This window comes from Peromyscus californicus, unplaced genomic scaffold (genome assembly GCF_007827085.1).
Source record: "Peromyscus californicus insignis strain IS unplaced genomic scaffold, ASM782708v3 Scaffold_15__1_contigs__length_86483966, whole genome shotgun sequence".
NCBI lineage: Eukaryota > Metazoa > Chordata > Mammalia > Rodentia > Cricetidae > Peromyscus > Peromyscus californicus.
In genome coordinates, this window is record NW_026294447.1 from 79,419,287 (window position 1) to 79,442,377 (window position 23,091).

General features: G+C 45.2%; 1 protein-coding gene across 1 annotated transcript in view; it reads right to left on the minus strand.

The window, feature by feature from the left end:
- The window catches only part of Syne2 (spectrin repeat containing nuclear envelope protein 2), a 321,778-nt gene that overhangs the window by 43,920 nt on the left and 254,767 nt on the right, over window positions 1-23,091 (minus strand). Inside the window, 12 exon segments of the mRNA XM_052739574.1 lie at window positions 4,916-5,041; window positions 6,748-6,942; window positions 7,710-7,944; window positions 9,247-9,341; window positions 9,684-9,828; window positions 9,924-10,078; window positions 12,089-12,217; window positions 13,017-13,196; window positions 15,160-15,364; window positions 16,907-17,037; window positions 17,434-17,604; window positions 21,088-21,240. Coding sequence (XP_052595534.1) covers window positions 4,916-5,041; window positions 6,748-6,942; window positions 7,710-7,944; window positions 9,247-9,341; window positions 9,684-9,828; window positions 9,924-10,078; window positions 12,089-12,217; window positions 13,017-13,196; window positions 15,160-15,364; window positions 16,907-17,037; window positions 17,434-17,604; window positions 21,088-21,240 — 1,920 coding nt within the window.

The following is a 23,091-nucleotide window of genomic DNA, read 5'->3' on the forward strand; positions in this document are numbered from 1 at the left end:
CACCAAGGAGGACCCCTGGGGCTTGCTGTCCAGCAAGTCTAGCTGTATCAGTGAGCTCCGGGTTCAGTGAGAGACCCTGTCTCAAGTAAAACAGGACAAAGCAGAGAGTGATTGAAGGTAGCCGTCAGCATCGACCTCTGGTCTCCCCGTACACACGCGTGCCTATCAGTGCATGCACACACGCGGATGTGTATACACACATGCACAAAAAGGGAACAAAAGATGAATACACACTCATATGCTTGTACATGGATAGACTGTCTTGGGAAGAATAGACAACGGATTAGTCACATCAATTGTTTCTGTCTTAAGGAACGAATAGGAAAAAACCTTACTATGCATCTTATGAACCTTCTGAATTTAGAACCACATGACTACATTATTCAAAACTTATTTTAAAATGAAAACTGTCCCAGTGAGTCAATCTTTCAATAAGTCTAGACGTCCACTGTAGCAATTTTCATAATAGACAGAGTCTATGAAAGCTTTATATTTAGAGAATTTACATGTCAACTGAAATTTTATTTGAAATGCTTGAAACTAGAAGTACTTCATATTTCAGTAGGGATGTTCAATGTGTGAGAGTGTGTCTGTGTGTGTGTGTGTCTGTGTGTGTGTCTGTGTGTCTGTGTGCTGTTATTCCCCACATGAACTTGGCTATAATGGGATGTAGCTTTATGAGGAAAGTAGGGCTCAGGCTAGCTGGTGGCTCACAGACACTTGTGAGATGATAGCCACTGTCCTAGACAGACCTCCAGTTACCTGGGATCCGTTTGGACTAGACAGGCCTCCAGCTACCTGGGATCCGTTTGGACTAGACAGGCCTCCAGCTACCTGGGATCCGTTTGGACTAGACAGGCCTCCAGTTACCTGGGATCCGTTTGGACTAGACAGGCCTCCAGTTACCTGGGATCCGTTTGGACTAGACAGGCCTCCAGTTACCTGGGATCCGTTTGGACTAGACAGGCCTCCAGTTACCTGGGATCCGTTTGGACTAGACAGGCCTCCAGTTACCTGGGATCCGTTTGGACTAGACAGGCCTCCAGTTACCTGGAACCCATTTGGACTAGACAGGCCTCCAGTTACCTGGGATCCGTTTGGACTAGACAGGTCTCCAGCTACCTGGGATCTGTTTGGACTAGACAGGCCTCCAGTTACCTGGAACCCATTTGGACTAGACAGGCCTCCAGCCACCTGGGATCCGTTTGGACTAGACAGGCCTCCAGTTACTTGGGATTGGTTTGAACTAGACAGGCCTCCAGTTACTTGGGACTGGTTTGGAATATGGTCACGGGTTGGATGAATTTGGGGATCGCTGCCATGATTGTTTCCACTGATAAATGGGTTGAGGTGACAAAAGCCGCAGACTCTGCTGGAAGCTGAGATGTGCGACACTTGGGAAGACGGTGACTCCTTAAAGGTTTCCAATTCATGACCAGCCCAGGTGTCTAGACTTTATGGAAGGAAATTCCTGCGTATCAATGGAGAGCGACACTGAATTCTCTCACTTGTTACTGGCATCTTGATCTAAACTTGATGTAGCCGGGTCTGGCTTTAAACTCTCTATGCAGCCGACCCTGGCCTTAAACCTCCATCTTTCTGCCTCCACCTCCCATGCCCTGCTAATGACAGTTTGATATTAAAGCCAAAGAAAGGGAGAAGAGAACTGAGGAACACATCTTGTTTATGTTTTAATCTGATATCTGTCATGGGTCTATTAAGTAAGCAGGCTCCAGGAAGCTAAATGGTTAGTTATAGGAACAACATTTCAAAATGGGCTTTCACTTCAAACATATGCAAACATCAATTCCTGAATGAATTAAGATGTGAATTAAAAAGCAAAGCTTAGAGACATCCAGGGGAGATATCAAAGTGTATTTTGTGAGTTACAGATAGATTTTCTAAAGAAAAAGGGGGCACAGTTGTATAGGAAAATATTCATACATTCACCTATATTAAAGTCACATAAAATTGCTGGGTAATGATGACAAGTACTTGTAATGCCAGCTCTGGCAGGTAGAGGCAGGAAGATCAAGAGATACTAGCCTAGGCTATATAGCAAAACCCTGTCTCAAACAAACAAACAAATCAAGACAAGACCATAAGCCAAAAATCCCAAACAAAACTGCAAAATCTATTGCTTACTGTGGTGGTTTGGATAGGAATGGTTCCCATAGACTTGTGTCTGAGGACTTGGACCAGAGGGAGTGGCACTCTTGGGAGATGTGGAGGAAGTGTGTCACTAGGGGGTGGGCTTTGAGGTCTCAGAAGCTCAAGCCAGTTCAGTTCACTTCCTGTGGATCAAGATGTAGAACTCTCAGCTTCTTCTCCAGCACCATGTCTGCCTCCATGCCTCCATGCTTCCTACCATGACAACAATGGACTGATCTCTGAACTGTAAGCCAGTCCCAATTAAATGTTTTCCTTTATGAGAGTTGCTGTGGTCCAAGAACATCGCCCACAGAATCAATTAACCAGGACTCATAGGAGCTCACAGAGATGAGGGAGCCCCTAGGGGTCTGACCTAGGTCCTCTGCATATATGTTATGACTGAGTGGCTTGGTGTTCTTGTGGGATTCCTGGCAGCGGGAGTCGGGGTGGTTGCTGACTCTTTTGCCTGCTGATGGGACCCTTTTCCTCCAACGGGGTTGCCTTGTCCAGCCTTGATGTGATGGTACGTGCCTGGTCTTATTGTAGCTTGTTACGCCATGTTTGTTTGATGTCCCTGGGAGGCCTGCTCTTTTTTTTTAAGGGAGCCAGAGAGGGTGTGGATCTTGGGAAGGGTTGGAGGGAGGGGAGGGGAGGCTGTGGTCAGGATGCAATATATGAGAAAAAAAGAAGAAAGAAAAAAGTTGCCATGGTCATGGTGTCTCTTCCCAGCAGTAAAACCCCAAGATACTCTAAGCTACTTACCCAGTGACATCAAAAAAAAAAAAAAAAAAAAAAAAAAGAAAAATAAGGTGTCTGATCGACATTTGTAAACATATACTTAACAGAGAAGTCGTATTAAGAATAAGCAACTTGTTCAAATCAAGGTGGTAAACAGCCCAGCACAAAAGTCAGGGGAAACAGCAGCAGGCAGTTCACAAGAGCGTTGACTTGATGGGTCACAGACAAAGAGTGTTCAACTGACGAACTCCAGAGAGATGCTACCTTACACCCCAGCCTAACAAAGGCGGAAAAATACCTGCCAATAGCAACTACCACAGAGGGACGGACAGACTGCATCCATACCGTGCATCCTGACAGCAGTGAGAACGGAGCAGCAAGGGGACCAGCAACTGCTGGCAGAGAGCAGTGAGGGAAACGCTGCGTCGCCCGTGTTATGCAGTACCGGCTGCTTTCAGAAGTTTAGGACCAGGAGGCGGCACCTCCATCAGTCCACGGAGAATAATATAACGATGTATCAAAACAATAAATAAACGTATTGGCTGGTGGCCAGCTGGGTCAGGGTTGGGAGACCACCAGGAAGGGCAAACACCCTGGGGATTTAGAGTTTCCTTTCTCAGCCCCGGTGATGGCGACGATGGCTGTTGTTTGTGGTTTTTGTTTCCTCGTGATACTGGGGAGGGAGTTAGAGCCTGGCACACGCTAAGAGCACTCTGTCACTGAGGTACAGCCGTAGCCCTCTGTTATTAATTTCACATTAATTAATTTTGAGAGTGGGGGGGGGGGGTCTCACCTAGCCTAGGCTGGTCTAGAACTTGCTGTGTAGTCAAGGAGGATGACACTGAACTTCCGGTCTTCCTGCCTCTACCTCCCAAGTGCTGAGATTCATCACAGGTATATCCTACAATGCCCAGCCTTTAGGCTATTTGTTACACCTTTGAAGGTACATTAGGGAATTTTTTATGCCAAAGACAAAAGGTATACAGGAGGAAAGATACTACTTTCTGACACAGATTCCAGTATAAGACTATATATTTCTTTCTGCTTTTTTTTTCCAATTCAATCCCTAGTCACTGAAGGAAAAAAAAGAAAGAAAAGAAAAGAAACCATTCCAAAAGATTCAGAAAAAAGATCTCTTAAATACCAAACCTGCAGACAAGAAAGAGACATGGGGGTCCCTGACCCGGAGTTCAGTGATGCTAGCTATCTATAATTCTGCCCCATCTTCTACAAAGACCTTTGATGCTCAAGAATGTTTGCCGATTAGGCAAAGCATAGTTTGGAGGGATTTGTATGTTATACTTACTCAAAAGAGCTCAACTCGACTGCTTTTCAAGGTGAGTTTTTAAGTCACTCTTACTTCAAAGACAAGGTCATTTGGTCAGAGAATAAACAGTTTTGTGTTTCAAGTACAGAGACAGGACCTGAGTTCAGATCCCCGGACCCACGTGCAAGTCAGGCATAGTGGCATATATCTGTAGTCCCAGCACTCTTACGGATGGTGAGATGGGGTACAGAGATAGGAGAATCCCCCAGGAGCTCATGGGCCGGCTAGCCTGGAGTACTTAGCACAGGAACAAGCACCATGAGAAACGCTGCATCAAACATGGTGGAGGGCAAAGACTGACACCTCAGGCTGTCATCTGACCTCCATACCACACACACACACACACACACACACACACACACACACACACACACACACACACACACACACACGCACGCGCAAAATACAATTAAACAAATCTCAGAGGCCAGGTCTTATATCACAGAGAAGAAACAGAAAGAGGACACGGAGAATTGCCCCAAGAGTCCTCGACATAATGCTTTGCAAAAGCCTTCCTCATCTTTACACAATAACCGTACAATCTAACATCCATCTAACACCTTAAGAGACCAGAGTGATATCTTTTCCAGCTGACCAGAAAACTCAGCTTGGTCACAGAAATAGAGAGGCAGGCAAACACTGTAAGTGCCCGGAAGGCAGCTGTGTGATTATCTTGGTCACTGGCTCAGCCATCAGTACCTTAATCAGCTCCCTTTCTCTGTGGAGGTCCTCATGACGTTCGGGAAGAGGGTCTTTGCTTTGTGCTTTCAGAACTTGCAGCCTGCCTTTCAGCTCCTTGATTTTCTTTTCACACTGGTCCCAGGTCTATGTGAAAACAGTATTACAATCGGTAAGTACTTGGCTCTCCAGACTGAACTACAGAACAGACCAGCTCATTTAATGCATGCGCTCTTTCTTTTAGGGGTGTTTGGGGAAGCCACACAAAATTACACAGAAATCAGTTCCTGTCTCGTGCAGACTGACCTGAAGGGACACATGGGACATAATCACAGGGATGAATTGGTTTGAAAGTATCTCCCTTCATCTTTCTGATCTATTCTATCAGAAATTACATATAATATATCAGGAATACATATAATTACATAAAATTAAATATATATATTATATTTTGGATACAGTCACATCTAAAAAGCTACTGTAAGGACTGACTTTTAGCATCCACATCTTGAGTGTGCATGGCAATAGCAGACCCCGGCAGAGCATACTGCCATGGTCCCCTTGGTTAGCTTCTCTGTGTCACCCTCAACCTCTCCTGATGCCTGGCTTTGGCAAACCTCCCACATTGCCACTTCCCTCTCCACCTGCCACCTTCTGCTTGAAATACTTTGGAGTTTGCAAAGAATTTTCAAGCTTTCTCCACTCGGCTAGCCCATGCACTTCACGTCCTCCGCATAACCAAACTCAGATGTTTCTTCACGGTAGTGGTGCTCTGACCAACTCATAGAAATTTACTCTTCATTTAGAAAAACTGCTCTGAGTAGTTTCGTTATCTAGTTTTAGTACACACAGTGGCTTAGAGGAATGTCAGAAATTAGCACAGAAACTAAACAAAAATAGCTTAATATTCTAACAAAGGAAATTAAAAATAAAAACTGCATTTGAAATCCAAGAACATTGTAGTGTTGGGCCATTAAGTTTAAAACAGTTCAGTCCTTTAGAACAACTTGGCATTCTGGCCAAAATAAAAACAAAACTACAACAATAAAAGCCCCAAACCAACCAACCAGACCAAAACCAAGGTTTCCTACTAACTCAAAACATTTCCATTCTTAAGCACATAGCGATCGGTCACCCGGGACTCACATCTGTGGAAAATTGCATTCTCTGATGAGAGCAGAAGAAAGACTGCACAACTGTGCTTATTTTCACGTGTTATATCCCAGGCTGGAGCATATGGAATGTTAGTTCATGTACTGAACATCCAATGAATATGAACGTTTCATGTTTCACAAAGCTTTTTTTTGGTTTTTTGAGACAGGGTTTCTCTGTGTAGTGTTGCGCCTTTCCTGGAACTCACTCTGTAGTCCAGGCTGGCCTCGAACTCACAGAGATCCACCTGGCTCTGCCTCCCGAGTGCTGGGATTAAAGGCGTGCGCCACCACCGCCCGGCCCAAAGCTTTTTTATAAACATGCATTTATTTACTTATTTAGTGTGTGTGTGTTGTGGGGGTGGGGCATGCCCCAGCACATGATGGAGGTGGGTTTTCTTTTCCACCACGAGGTTTCCAGGGATTGAACTTAAGTCTTAGGCTTGGCACCGAGTGCCTTTGCCACTGAGCCATCTCACTGGCCCAAAGTCAATACCTTCCTAGCACCTCAAGTGTTTATATATGCAATACTTGGTTTTCCCCCCATGCAGTTATTATTTTATTAATAGTAACTGGCACGACTCGTATATTGGTGGGAATTGACTTTCACTGGCGAACTCAGAATACCAGATTTTTAAAAGCCTCCATTGTCACAAGTCACCAAGAGCCACATTCAGTGTCCTACAAGTGCCACACACTCACCTCTGCAGTGTTCTGGAGCTGGCTGATCATCTCTCTCAGGCTGAGCTCAGTGTCCTTCCAGGCGTCCTGAAGCTTGCTGGCCTGCCTGTCAACGAACTCTTTAGTTTCCAGGTTGAGTGTGTCCTGTAATTTCTCCCCAGCTTCCAAGGCCAGTTCGTAGGTGGTTCGCCACCTCTGAACATGGATCTCTTTGTTCTAGAAAGAAAAAAAAAAAGGGGTTGGCTTTAAACCTCTGGTGTGATGAGACTATGATTGTGGATTTCCTTCAGAGCTTCTCTTAAATATTAAGTTCTATACAAAAATTCTTTACAAATTCTGTAAAGATTTGTACAGAATGTATGTGCATGATGAGGACATGCATGAAACATGTTCACATCAAAAGCTAATGTTAGCTTTGTGCCTTTCCTGGAACTCACTTGGTAGTCCAGGCTGGCCTCGAACTCACAGAGATCCACCTGGCTCTGCCTCCCAAGTGCTGGGATTAAAGGCGTGCGCCACCACCGCCCGGCACAGTTAAGACTCTTAGAATGAACAACTGAAAGCTTAGAGAAATTAAAAGCCCAAACCAAAACCAAAAGCTGGTTTAATTCAGGGTGCTGGAGCGATGGTTCAGTGGTTGAGAGCACTGACTACTTTTCCAGAGGACCCTGGTTTAATTCCAAGCACCCACATGATAGCTTACAACTGTCTGTAACTCTGGTACCAAGGGATAGAAACCCTCTTCTGGTCTATGAGGGCACCACACAGTGCACAGACATACATGGAGACAAATACCTACCCATCCCACACACATGCATGCACACACATACACACGCATATTTATATTTATAGAATAAAAATCTACCAGGCAAGAGGGATCTCAGAGCATTAAGAAAATGATTAGTCTTTGAACTGTGGTCATGGTTTCCCTTCACAGCAATAGAAACCCTGACTAAGATACTCCCAAACTGTGCATCTGTTACCTTCAGCTCGTGGATCAGGCGTCTGGTTTGGTAGAGGCTGTAACAGTCCTGCTCCTTCACTGCAGACAGTAGGTGGCCGGTGTCAGTGAGGAAACGGAGCAAGTCCTCCACAGAGGTGGTGAAGAACTGCCACTGTGTCACCAGCCCGTCGATGTCACACTTCCTCTGCTGAACACCCTGGGCAGCATTCTGCCATTGGTCCGACAGCTTTGAGACTTCAGAGACAAATTTTGGCCTAAGGGAAAACAGATGGGGAGAGACTCCTAACATGAACATGTAGAAAAGGTAACTAGCAAGGACTGACCGAAGTTTGCATGCACGGCTCGCATGAGACATCATGAAACCTGAGCCCTAGCTTAAACACGGTGAGGGGTGTGGTGCCGTGGGTGCACAGAACCTGGCCTTGGGCCAGCACTCTGGGAAGTGCTCCCTTAAACACACTGAAGCTATCTTAACATGCCAGATCTTCCTGGAAGTCTAGGAACTGGATCAATGGGAAATGCATCAAAGGGCGGGTGCTTTGTAAGGTGTCAGAGCACTTTATATAACTGGAACAAGCAAGGGGAAGCCGTACCACAAACACCCAACTAGCTCTTTTCAGATGAAGATTACTGCTCACGTGAGAGATAAGGCCTTTTTTTTTTATTATTATGGGAAAGTCATGCCTGTCATAATAAGCAATCAGAATAGCTTATGATGCTGGAACGGGCCTGCATGTATCACTCAGGTATACTGAAAGACGATTTGGAGGGCAGGGAAGTGATACCTATCAGGACACTCAGAAAGGTTCGAATAGCTGGGCCACCTCTGGATTCTGGCCACGGCAATCAGCTACATGAGTAACAGTTCAGCTGTGCTCAGCAGGCTGGCCTCAGGGATCTGCCCAGCTTGCCTGCTGCTGCCCACTGACTCCATCTGGGATGCCTGAGGAGACAGCTCTCCTTTTGCGACTATGACACAGTTTTGTCCTTGGGATAGTGGCACCTTATGACTTATCTTCCAATAACAAAACCTCATGCAGGTGAGAATGGAGAGAGAAAGATGATACAGACGAATCATTCAAAACTTAGTTAATATACTCAAGGAGAGGCCATTCCCAGAAGCCTCTGTGCTGCCAACCTCATCCACTTACAACAGGAAAACACACCATTAGTATTTATGTGGCCACAAGGCACAACCCTGTCCTGATGTGTAGGCATCAGGCTGGTCCCATGGTCAGGCTGCAGGGCACGGATGTAGTTAAGCCTTACATGTTGACAGTGAGAAGGAGTAGGTACTAGCCTGCCCCATAAGAACTGTGGTTCACAAAAGCCTATGCTGACTCTTATAAAGAGCTGCAAGAGGAGTGATCCAAGGCTCCACACACAAGCAAAGATCAGGAGACAAAGGCTAATCACCCTGAGTGATTAGAACTCATCATGGCTTTGTAACAACTGACTAAAATGCCACACAGCACCCCACAGACACGTACAAAGACTCCCACGTCAGAAGGCCTGTCCCATCAAGTGTGTTAGTTCCAGAATCCCACACAGCTCACCTCTTCTCTGCTTCTGTTGTGTCCAGGAGTTGTAAGGACTGGGCCACGTAAGCATCAGCAATTGTCTGGTTTATAGAAACCTCAGCTTCTAACATCTGTTTACGAACCAAAACATAAGATATCAGCTGGTAGAATTCATTGGTAGGGATCTGGAACTTAATGCTTCCTATTAAGGCTCTCAGAGGATCTGTGAAGTGATTCATTTTCAAGTTATTTGAAGCCAACTGCAAAAAATGTTCCACCATCCTATTAATATTATCTAGGTACATAATACTGAAAAAAAACACAAACCAGACCTACTAATAGTAGCTATGCCTAAATGCCTATCATCAGTGTTATTTTAGAGACAGGCTCTCCTTGGGTTTCATTTGAATCTCTCTTTTCCCTGCCTCCTGCCCCCGGGTGAGTAGCTGAGGAACGGCAGAACACAGGTTTACCTCATAGGTTTTCTGTCGCTCCAGGAGAGCTGGGAGGCTATGGGCAGTGTTCACTGTAAGTGCCTCCTGTATCTTCTCCAGAAGTTGAATCCATTTTTCACAGTAATGAAGGAAGTTTTCATTCAACCCATTTCCCTGAAGTTTGCTAGAAAGATTTGAAAACGAACAAAACCCGAGCCTTATAATAATGAAGTTAATGCTACCTCCCCGGAAGCGAGGGTAGGGAGGGGGTGTTCTGACCTGTAGTGGTCCAGTGCTGTGGCCGTTGCCCGGATCCACTGCCGGTTCACATTTTGTAGTGTTTTTATTGTTATGTCACTGAGGGGGAGCCTGAGGCTCTCTTCATTCAAACGTTCAATGTCAGGTGCCTGGGCCGTCAGTGCTAGCACATGGTTCTGTAGGGAAAAAAAAAAAAAGTACAGATAAAATGTCTACATGATGAAATGGCCTCCTTACCTTAAAAGATGAGAGAAAATAGGGCCTGAATAGGTAATACAACTTGCATGGAATCAGAGTTAGAATTGGGCCTGAACTTAGATTTCCCAGTGGGGTTCCTATCTGTGGACACCAGCCTGTACAAATGGCATGATGGCTAATCTGACCTGTCAACTTTGACAAGGTTTAGAAGCACCTAGGGGACACATCCTCAGCAATGTCTGTGAAGGTGACTTCAGGGAGATTTAGCTGAGGAGGGAAGACTTCCTGTGGGTGGTACCATCCTATAGGCCAGGAGGCATGACTGAGTAAAAAGAGAAAGAGAAGCAGCCCGCTGAGTGCCATCCCTCATCTCCCTCTGCTTCCTGACCGCGGGTGCGCCGTGTCAAGCCGTCTCACACTTCCACGCGCGTGCCCTCCCTACCGTGATGGACAGTGGGCCCTAAAACCCTGACACAGAATAAGCCTCCTCCTTTGTGAAACCTGTGCTGTTATGACGTGTGTGCATGTGTGATGGCAGAGGACTCCTGTGCGGAATTGGTTCTCTCCTCCCACCTTTGTGTGGGCTCCACCCGGAGAGCCATCCTGCTGGTCTCCAAACCCTCCGCCAGCTGCCGTTGCCAGGAACTTTGTCATAGCCATGAGAAAAGTGACATGTGTAAGCTGCACCAAAGCAGCCCAAGAAGTATGGAGGGACACTACCTTCTGTCTTTAAGCAAAACTGAAAATGAGCTGGTTTTTTGTGGGTTTTTTTTTTTTTGTTTTTGTTTTTTTCTTCCAGACAGAGTTTCTCTGTGTAGCTTTGGTGCCTGTCCTGGATCTTACTCTGTAGACCAGGCTGGCCTTGAACTCAGAGATCCACCTGCTTCTGCCTCTGCCTCCTGAGTGCTGGGATTAAAGGTGTGTGCCACCACAACCACCCCAGCCTATGAGTTGTTTTTTTTTAAAGAACAATTCTGGACCTTCAAGTCCTATATAATCTGCCAATAAATTGACCTTCAACAGGCTATACAGTGTGCCTACATATCTTGTGAAAAATCTGATCCTTAATATGCTCCTGGCTAACTGTGCTGCTTAAACCAGACTTAAAGGAAACATTTGTATTTTTCTAGAGTGTGAAATCACAAAAAAGAAGATCCATCAAAACATTGTTTTTAAAAAGCTGTTGCAGGAACAGCCTCGAGGTCAACAATATGCCCACAGTATGTTAAGTAAACACCTTCCACAATACCCAAGTTCTCTCTTAAACTCTGCTGTCATATTCTAGGTCAGGATCAACAAACGTTTCTGTAGATGGCCAGCCCATCAGTGTTTTAGCTTTGGGGGCCATCTTGTCTGGAAAGCAACCATTCAACTCTGTCCTCATAGCGTAGGACCTCTCACAATGTGTACGTGGAGGTGTGACTGGGCTTAAATAAAATTTTGTTTACAAGATTAAAAGATGGACTGGGCTTTGGACAGCATGCTGTCATTTGCTAACTCCTCATTGAGGTTCTAAATATTGATCTTTGGGAGTTGGCAGGATCCAGAGTTCTTTAGTTCTTTTGTTTCTTTTATGTTAATTATACAACACTTACTAAGGGAATTAAAAAGGAAAATGCCCAATTTCAATTGAATATTCTATATTTGATCTTTAAACTAACCAGAAAAATCCAATTAATCACAACAGAGATTTCCTTGAACACGTGGGTTCAATGAAGTTAGTTCACAATGATCTCAAGATAAAAACACCAATGGATAGTACATACATATTAATAACATAGATATACTAATGATTTATTAGTAATATAGAATCCCACATTGTTCTACTTTATGAGACCTTAGGAAAAATCGAGTAGGGATGAAAGGTTAGTGAATGGCTGAGTTCCTGAGTTAAGCAGGATTCTAGCAGATTCTTGCCATAGTAATTAGCTTATTTTTTAACCCTATGGAAGGTCTAAGCCCTTAGGAAAGACACATATTGCCAGTACCAGGAACACGCCAGGAACTTCCTCTTTCTCTTCATGGTAAAGGTTATTCAAGTTTTCTTCCTCATGCATAATAAGATCTTGTAAATATGCCAGCCGGTCCCCAAAATCCTTAAACTGCGCCAGAACAATCTATAAAGAGACATTTTTATTAGAAAAGTTTCATGAGTATGTATGACAGAATTAAGCATAGCATTACTGGCTGTGAAGAGTTCAAATTGTTTTCATCTCAAAATTTCAGAGGTCTCTGCACAGGCCCTGGGACTGCATTCTGTGGCTTTGGGACTTCCTAGAGCAGTTCCACACAGAGAAGTGAGTATTCCGTTCTCTTTGTACTACTACTTCATTTCTCTCCTTCCTGCCGACGCTGAGACATCAGAGATTCATGGCTCTCTATGTAGTCTGCACACTACAACTCAGGAAATTAATGGAGACTCCGATGGACAGCTGTGTTTCCAGCAGCCACACCTATGCCTCAATTACTCCACTTAGAAATCCAGGTAACAGCCCAGCAATGACAGGGCATGCCTTTGATTCCAGCACTCGGGAGGCAGTTGCAGGCAGATCCCTGTGAGTTCAAGGCCAGCCTGGTCTAGAGAGCTAGTTCCAGGATTGCCAGGGCTATATATACAAAGAAACCCTGTCTCGAAAACCACACTCCCCCCACCCAAAAAAAGAAATCTAGATAATGAGATCTGAACAGGGTATGAAGCATGCTCCTTGTTAAATTAACATTTTTGACAATGAAGAAATGGCTGTTTAAGAGCTGGCCCTTGCCCACATGATTAAGTGAGACAATGTTTGGGATGGCTTCACCCTACAGCTTCCCTGAGGTACTATGAAACGGCACAACCGCTTCACAGGACTCAACAAGCCGAGGGTGGCAGGAGAATGTCCATAACCACCATTCAAACGGACAAGCAAGACGAACCTTAAATTCACTTGACTTCGCCAGCAGCATCTTTTCCAAATAGGCAGCTGTCTGGAGGGAGTGGAGCTGTCCAGAATGGAGCCCGGGGGTGCTGCGGTCTGCGGGCTGTGGGAGCTGATCCAAGAGGGGAGAATTCTCCAGGAAGGCCTCTTTCGTCTTCAGTACCTCACGCTGCAGCTCCTGGAGAAGGAGAAAGGCTAGCAAGAGGCTGACTCCTCCCCCGCCACAGCCCCTGCCACTTGGTTTCTGTGAGTTTGTTGTTGGTGGTACTGCTGATTTGAAATAGCTGAAAAACTCAAGTTTTCCTTAAAGTGATGTAGCTTACTGGTACTGCTCCGAAATCGGGCAGTTTAGAGCCGAACCCGTCATCGCCCAGCAGAGTCGGGGCTTCCAGGTTCCAGAAGCTGAAGACCGACTGAGTAGACTCATGGACTCTGCATTTCTAATTACCCAACACTTGAGGGCTGGACTTTCAAATCAGCTCCAGGATCACTAGAGGCTGTTGTCCCTTGCTGGTGACAACATATCCCGATATAAATGGATTTGTGTAGAGTCCACAGGGTCTCACTCAGCAAGCAGATGGCAGGGTACTCTAATTAAAATCTGTCTCTTATTTTTGATTTGGCCTAGGTCACAAGATATAAAGCAATCTTGTTACCAAAGTTTCATACTATGGCATATTCACATTCCGGGTATTTCCTCACAGTCCTGGAAAACACCATAGCTGAAACTACTCTGTTCTTTCAGTCTGAAATCACTGAATTCCCAGAAAAGCCATACTCACATGGCACCAAGTCCAGGATTACTATTTTTTTATATATATATTTGAGGGTATGTATGGGTATGTGTGGGTGTGTTTGAGCTGTCCACTTCGTTTATTTACTTATATGTTTAGTCAGAGTCTCTTCACTCGCCTAGGCTCACTGATTTGCCTAGTGAGCCCAGCTGTGTCTACCTCCACAGCACCAGGATTTCAATCGCCACATTTAGCTTTTGACACGGGTTTGAATTCAGGTACTCATTCTTTTTTTTTCCAGAGCTGAGTACCGAACCCAGGGCCTTACACTTGCTATGCAAGTGCTCTACCACTGAGCTAAATCCCCAACTCCAGGTACTCATTCTTGTATGGCAAGTATTTTATTCACTGAGCCATATACCCAACCTCCAATATCATCATCATCACCACCACCACCACCACCACCACCATGACTTATTTTTGTTTCAAATTAATGTGTACTGTGCTGGCTAGTGTTTTGTCAACTTGACACAAGCTAGAGTCATTTGGGAAGCGGGAACCTCAACTGAGAAAAGTGTCCCTACTACATTGGCCTGTGGACAAGCCTGTAGGACATTTTCTTGATTAATGACTGATATGAGTGGGTCCAGGTCACGATGGGTGGTTGCACCCGTGGGCAGGTGGTCTTCAGTTATATATAACAGGCTGAGCAAGTCATGAAGAGCAAGCCAGTAAGCAGTGTTCCTCCATGGCTTCTGCCCTGAGTTCCTGCCATGACCTCCTTTGATGATGGACTGTGCTGTGTAACTATAAGCTGAAATAAACTCTTTTGTTCCCAAGTTACTTTTGGTGTTTTATCACACAGCAATAGAAACCTTAATTAAGGTATGTATATATGTTTATGTGTGTGTATGCACACACATATACAGGTACTCATGGAGGCCAGAAGAAGGTGTCTGATTTCCAGAGTTACTGGTGACTGTGAAGTACCCACCATGGGTGCTGAGAAACAAACTCTGGTCCTCTGGAGAAGTAGCACTCATTCATAACTGCTGAGCCAAGTCTCTAGCCCCACCCACCCAGGATTATTTTTAAAGCCAAGAGATTCTTGATCATAACCAGGTGAGGCACCGTGGCTTCTATTTCGGATTTTGCATGAGGCTTTTGTTTAGGGCTTTAACTGATGAAATAGAAGTGTAAACTTGGAAAGAGGTGGTGATAGGACCCCCTTGACCCATCTGCCACCTCCTTCTTCCAACCCCACATGTCACATCTCACCTGTGTCCGACACAGCCAGCTCAGGACACCTGTCTGATTACTTCCCTGTCCCGGTGGTCTGTCTCATCCCAAGGCCATGGCCATCCCTCACGAGTCCCGTCTATTTTGCTGGTGTGGCTTTGTACCCACCTCTATGTCCTGCAGGGCCAGTGGCAGGATGTCTGCCAGGTTGTTTCCTGACATGTTGATGTTGGCAAGCTGTTGGAACTTCATTTCCTGCTGCCGTAGCCAGGCTGCAGCTTCTGCGTGAGCGCTGTGAGAAGCCTTCCAGAGCTGCAGCTGACCTCGGGCCTCCTGCAACTGGTCTGCGAGGTCTTGGTTCACCTGGGTCCACCTGTCAGTGTAAAGTTAACAACAACCCTCATTCCATCCGTCCCTTGTAGCAAAATTATATACACATACTCTACCAGGAAGTTAAAAGCAGTTGGATATTGTTTGTTTGTTTGCTTGTTTATTTATTTATTTATTTATTTGAGACAGTCTCTCTATGTAGCCCTGGCTGTCCTGGAACTCACTATGTGGACCAGGCTGGCCTCGAAATCAGAGATCCACCTGCCTCTACCTCCGGAGTGCTGCTGGGATTAAAGGTGTGTGACACCACTGCCTGGTTTTTAAAAAGGTCTTATTTATACCATGCTTCTGTCAAACAAATTTACTGAGCAGTTACAAAAACAATACCCTTATTTTCAAGTTAAAATAAAGGAAAAACTTTATTCCATTTTCAAGTTAAAAGAAAGGAAAAAATTTATTCCAGTTACAGATTTTTATCTTGCTTGTTTTTCATTTACTCTACTTTAAAAAAAAAAACTTTTCCATATTGCTAATCAAAAAAAAAAAAGAGGCTAGCCAGGTGTAGGCTCATGATTGTAATCTCATCGCTGAGGAGGTTGAGTCAAGGAGATCATTACAAGTTTGAAGTCAGCTGGGAATACACAGTGAGTTTTAGGCCAGCCAACAACTCAATGAGATTCTGCCAGGAGGGGGAGGGGGAGAGGAAGGGGAGGACGAAGGGGGTAAAGAGGAGGAAGGAGAGGAAGGAGGAGGAGGAGGAAGGGGAGGAGGAGGAAGGGGAGGAGGGGGAGGAGGACGGGGAGGAGAAACAACCATTTTTAAATGGCTGTCTAAAACATTCTGCAGATTATTTGTTGCACTTGTGTGAATGGGGCCAGCGATGTAGCTCAGTGGCAGAGCATTAGTGTGGCACAGATCAAGCCCTGGATTCAATTGACAGAAACACAAACAACAGAAAACACCAACAAAAAGAACAAACTTGCATGTTCAGCAATGGCCTGGATCCTTTCACAGCAACAGTCTATGTAGTGAGGGGGCCCTGAAACCAAATGTGAGCTAGATACATTATTGCCTTCCCTTCAGTGAGGGCTCAATGGAGACCCAAGGATACCACATCAGGGCATATAATTTCTGTCCTGTGTTCAATACTTGATTGAAAGCCATTTTGTGGAAGCATGGAGGAAGAATTGAAAGCAGTCGAACTTCATGTTATCTCTGGCAAACTAGCTTTAGGTCACTTTCCAAAAGATGTTCTGACCACACCCATCCCACCTTACCCTACAGACTCCCCACTCCTCAGTGTTCTGATGTTGATTTGGGGATTCCCAAGATCGAGCCTCATACTTAGAGGATACACTCTAGAAGTGGTACATTAGTGCATTTCTAGCTTGGTTAAATGCTTGGTTATCCAAACATTGCATGAAACACACTATAGCTCTCATGATGTTGAACCTTAACACGATGAACCATATCCTCCAAAGCAGAGCCACAGAGGAGACCAGTCATCTGGGAGGAGCAAGAAGCCTTTAAAAGGCCTAAGGATCCAGACAACTGGTCAACCTTTCAAGCTGCGTTCTACACGTACCTTGAATGAGCATCTTGGCATTTCTCTTCCATTATTCCAGCAATGGAGGGGCAAGAATCTTTGAGTCTGCCAATACCCTCCTGTAGTTTCCCCCAGCTACCTTCCCTGCGCTCAGCTTCATCCTGAAGGGCCTGAGGACACAGGAAAAAGTCAGGTTTGGATGTTCTGGCCATCCCCCTGGAAGGTAACGGCTTTCTGGTCCTTGCTGCTGCACAATAATGACACAGACACGTAGACCTTACAGGACGGTGGCGCACAACCAAGAATGGGAAGAAGGCAAATGACAAGGCAGTCCTTCCTCAAAGGCTGGATAACTCAGCAGTATTAAGTTATTAAACACATGACATTTGTCCATACCTGCAATTTCATAAACCATGAAACAGACACAAAAAATTCAATATATACTTCCTTTGGCACCACTTTCGCTTCTATGTGAACAGCACAAAAGCACCTGCATTCATTACTATGCTTAGTTCAACCTTCAATTTTTTTACCCACAATACCTTTGGCCACGCTGGTTGACTTACCTGAAGGTTCTGCACCTGGCAGTCCAAGGCCTCCATTGATAAAACCGCAGGCTTGCTGTGCTCCATCGAGTATGCGAGTTGGATTGTCACCACATTGGCCTCATCGTAGAGCTTGTCACAGGCCTTCCACTCCTGCAGCGCCAACTGCGCGGAGGCCCTGAGCTGATGGACCTATGGTGAAAGTGGACACCCTGACTTAGCTTTCCTAAGACAGTCTCTCATTATGTTTCCTCCCAAGGAATCTGCAATTGTATCCAGTTTAGGCATTTCAACTTGAAAGTACTGGCAATCTCCACTAACTTCTTGAAAGTGGGAAGGGTAAGGTGCATCCAGATCTCAGAGAAAGCTGTTTTAATAAGGGGTTAGTGAGAGAGAGAGCCCCAAGATCACCAGGCTCATGACAGACCCAGGGATCAATCAGTCTGCCAGCCTTCTGGCTTTGGGCAGATTATTTAACTTTGTTATTGGTTTCTTCATCCACAAAGCAAATTAATTAACAAAACAGACAAAATAAGCACACATACCTACTCCCCAAGAGGGTTTGTGAAAACTCTCTACAACTGTAAAGCATTTTAAGTATAAGATGCTAAAGTGGCCTCTGACCATAGGTGTGATTACTGCCAGGCCAGCACAAGCTGGAGAAAAACTGGCAGGATGCCCATGCTGTGCTTGCATGAAGGGCAGGCAGACTTTAGCCCCTGGTACATTTTGGTGACAGGAGTTGAGCATTTTGCTACTTAGTGAAAACAATCACTGAAGCTCCATGTGGGTGCCTGCCTGTAATCCCAACACTTGGAAGGCTGGCACAGGAAGAGCATATGCTTAGGCCTGGGCTACGTGACGAATTCCAGGCCAGTCTGTAGCCCTGAAAACATCAACTACGGGGTCATGAGCTGGTTTCGCAGGTAAAGGTGCTTGCATGTGGAAGCTGGACTCCCCCTGACTTAGCCTCCAGAGGGCTGGGATCACAGATGTGCACTACCACACTCGGCTTGGATCCCACGAGACACTACACTCATGGTCTGGGGGACAAGAGAAGAACTTCACTAAGGGAGCCTCAACAGAGTAGAAAGAAGATATTGCAATGTGAGAACTCGGCTCAGCTGGTGTAGCCCTCGGCTCAGCGGGTAGAGCTCCACTACTGAGCACCATGACAGGCATCAAAAGCGAAAATTGGTCAATTTGTGTTAGCATTCCTATTTGCTAGACCAGAGAACTGGCTTGGGGAAGTAACCTGCCTGTGGACCAGATGGGAAAGGGTGGCAGTCATCGCTGTCAGGCAGCAACTGCTGGAATTACAACCGTATGTCTTCATGACCACCTTCTCTTGGTGTGGGTTCTGGGGATCAAACTCGGGTCCTCATATTTGTCCTTTCACCAACTGAACCATCTCCCCAGCCCACTTCCTGGAGAATGACCCTTTACTGAGCTGAAATTCACATATCATATAATTTACCTATTTAAAAAGTAAAATCTTACACATCAATTTTAGAACATATTCTTTACTCCAAAGAGAGACATCATATCCATCATAGAAGACACTTCTTCCCAAGCCACAAATCTACTCTATCTCCATAGATTGGCCTGTATTAGATATTTCATAAAATGGACCCATTCATGGTGACTGTCTTCTTTTACTTACCAGACTTTAAAGTCTGCTTCATACATCTCAATAATATCCCACATTACAGATATACCTACTACCTTTTACTAAGACATCATAGTTGGATAGATAATGGGTTGTTACCATTTTGGGGCTATCATGATTAGACTGTTATAAACATTCGTCACCCAGGTGAACTGCTGAGTCATACGGTAACTCTATGTTTAACCATCAAGGAACCACCATACTATTTTCCAATGCAGCCAGACCTCTTTACATCCCACCTGCAGTGTATGAACACCTCCCTGCTAACACTTGCTGTCTTCCATCTTTATTACCATTTGCATTTGTATGACTTGCTTTTATCATGGTGCTGATTTTTTATTCCCTTGATGGCTGCTGATGTGATTATTAGCCATTCACGTCATCTGTAGAGAGATGTCCATTCAGACAGCCTCTCCACTTTTGCCATTTGATCCTCTACCCTCTTATTAGTGCCCTGTAACTTGTTAGACTGTACAAACAAGCCCCTTAGGGAAGATGCAACCTGAAAATGCCTCCCCCATCCTGGAGGGTAGGACTCCACTATTTTCTATCTTCTCTTACTCCTGGTGGTGAGAAACATAAACAAACCAGATTAACAAAGGGCTGAGTGAGCTCATCCTCATTCCTCCCCATCCTGTAGCTTGTCTCTGTGCCTCTCTGTGGTGTTCTCCAAAAGAGCAAAGTAATCAGTTGTGATGAAATCTAACCTATTTCCCTGACCCCGGCTGCTTATGCTTCTAGTGTCCTATCTCGAAGGCCAGTTGAGAACATTTATGCAGCTTTTTAAAAAGCTTTATAGTTTTAACTCTTATGTTTATGTCTGGTTCATTTTAAGTTCCATTTTAGATGTGGTATTGAGTTACCATTCCGTCACTCTTTGATGTTTAATATCTGGACACCCCAGTGTCATACTGTGAGAAAAAAAAAAATCCCCCTTCTCCCTGTGAATTATCATGACATCTTTGTTGAAAAAAAAATCAACTGAAAGTTTATTTATTTATTTATTTGGACTCTTGCATTTATCTGTGGGTCTCTCTTATGATCTTGATATCACATGCTTTTATATACACTACCTTAATTCCCCCTCCATATTTTTATTACATTATATATTCTTTACATTGCTGTTATCTGCTCACATGAATTTCCTGCACTGCCCAAGCTCCTCGAGGGTATGTTTCCATTATTTTCTCCTTTCTCTTACTCCTGGTGGTGAGCAGAGTAACTTAAACAAACATGATTAACAAATGGCTGAGCCAGCTCATCCCTATTTTCCTAGAGTCCCAGGGAAGGGAGGATGCTGCAGGTTGCCTAGGGATTTCAATCGCACAGCTTGTTCTCAAGTCCCCCTAGGAGCACATGGTGGAAAGCAGATTTTAGTACATGACATAGACACCCAGAGAGGATTCTGGAGGGAACACACACACACATAATTAGCTGGCCTTCAGAGCATCCTCCCTGGGTGGGAGGTAACGTCCTTGGCAAGTCTCAGCTTTGTCCTCCGGAGCTCTCCTTCCGGGGCATCCGCACACTCTTCCTCCCCTGACGCTGGTGTTCTCCCTAAGCCAACAGGGCTCCCAGCTCCCCAGGCTATGTGATATGCCCCTTCCCCTCCCTGCTGCAGCTCCTACCGGCTTGGATTGCTTTTTCCTTACTGCTGCCATGGAGCTGACCTGGAAACACTGCCAGATGCTCAGCTGGCCTGAGAGATGGAGACATTTATGCTTGCCCGAGTACGTCAGACAAAAAACAGAGAAAGCCAAATGGGTTTCCTGCCTGCCGGTGCCGTTGAGGTCTACGGCTTTGCCTCCAATTATTTAGGGCATAAAATGAGACTTGAAATACTTCTTTTCACTTCAGTATGTCTCCTAGCAGCTCTTTGGTTTTGTTTTTTTTTGTTTTTTTTTTTTTTTTTTAACATGGGGTAAATCTCTGTAGTGAAAGAATGGTAACAACAACAAATGAAAGATTCTATGAGGAGAAACGGCAGACTGAGTGATGTCTCGTACCTGGCCGGTCACATGACTCTTCTTTTGAAACAGCTCATCAATTCCAGACGCCATGTCTTCTAACAGGGGCATGTCTCCCCCCTCCAAAGTCAGTGAACTTTGTCTCAACTCATCCAGTGCTTTTGATTTCATGGCAAGCTGATTTTCTATATCCTAGACAAGACACACACACACACAAAAGTATAATACTACAGAACAATTGATAACCTGGAGTTTACTCTTTTCAAGTAAAAATGCCAATGGAGAGTATATACAGAGCCAACACAGCACCAGCATTTTAATCACAGTTTACTTCTGAAGACAGGGCCTTTGTTATGTAGCCCAGGTTGGCCTCAAGTTCAAGGTCCTCCTGCCTCAGCCTCCTGAGTGCTGGGATTATAGGCATGAACCACCATGCCCGGTCTCACAGGATAGTCTTAATTTTAAATTCTGTATTTACGAGAGTCTAGGGAACAGGTTGTTAGCAGCATGGTATGGACATAATCCAGGACAGTCTTTGTTAACTATCTGCCTGTGCTAGCTGTGTGGCCAAGTCATCAGACCCCAAGTCCCCATTTCCTCAGTACCCGAGCCATTCATAGTTTGAGTTCAATGAAAGCACAAGCCGGAAGGCACTCTCATACCATTAAGCAGCATGTAAAAGGCTTGCCTGTCTTTTGTATCTGAGTTCATTAAGCCACTCATAAAGCCAACTCAACTGGCTCTGTTCTTTACAGCCAAATTCCCAGAAGCCTATAAAGCTCTCTTAAAAAAAAGAAACAGAACATAGATCCAGCAGCGTAAACCAGCTGAAGGAGGCCTGCAGCAGCTGGGGATAATGGCACATGCCTGTAACTAACTCCAGTATGCACAAAGCCAAGGCAGGAGGATGCTATGAGTTTGAGGCTAGTCTGGTCTATATAGTGAGATCCTTTACAACCAACCAACCAACAACAATAACCACAAAGGTGATTCTCATGCTTGGGAGTGGGCCTGGACAGCCAGAACACGGAATGACAGAAACTCTGATCTACGTCGTCTTCTACCCCAGCGCACGACAGAAAAGCCCCTCACTTCAACAGCAATCCATGTGTTAAGTACACCATGGAGTTCTCACTGACAAGGGGCTGCACTTCTCAGCTATCTCTTTTTGTGGTTTAATTGTGAAAGTACACAGCAAAACAAACCTCTAAAGCCGGCTTTGCCAGTGGGACTCACTGAGGACCACCCTGCTCACCCCTCCCCCACTCCTGCCCTGGAGCCACACTTACAGCCATGTAACTTCTTGTTGGGGGTGGGGTGGGGTGGGGAAGTGGGGACAAGGCCTGAGAATAGCACGAACAAGTTCTCCGTGTGGCAAGGCCCTGGAGAATCTGACCCATTTTTGGCAAGGCCAATGGATAGATGGCTGCATAATTCTGGGCACGACCCCAGGAACATATGTGCTACCCGCTCTCCTTGCTTTCCTTATACAGATCATATTGCTGGCTGCCTCTAGTGTCACTTTCTTAGAGCTAGGGATGAAATGGCTATTGCATTAGAAAAACACCCCCCCCCCCATGACTCTCCTCTAGGTGAGCCAGAGGGATGTTGTTAAAAATATACAGAGGACCTGATGTTTCAAGTGTGACCATGAATTCAGGATTCTCAAGAAGAGGATGTTGCCTTTCCAACACACCTTGTGACTGGCCTGAAAGAGTCACAGTAATTCATGACATTATAAACCTGCATCACTGTTCTGGAGGGAATGATTTTAACCACAAGAGTCCAGGAGAAATCCAAATAAATAGAAAATAGCAGGAGTTACTGGGAACAGTCTAGGAACAGGGAATGAAGCAGGGTCACAGAAACCCACAGTGCCCTCCTTTCTAATAGCACGTCGAGAGGAAGGGGGCATGAGAACAAGAAATAAGCAATGCCAACCATTGAGAGTAAGCTTTAAGTTATGTAGTTTACAGGATGATAGGAGAAAACCTGGTATATCCCCCATAGGAGACAGAGCAGTACAGAATGAAGAATGAATTG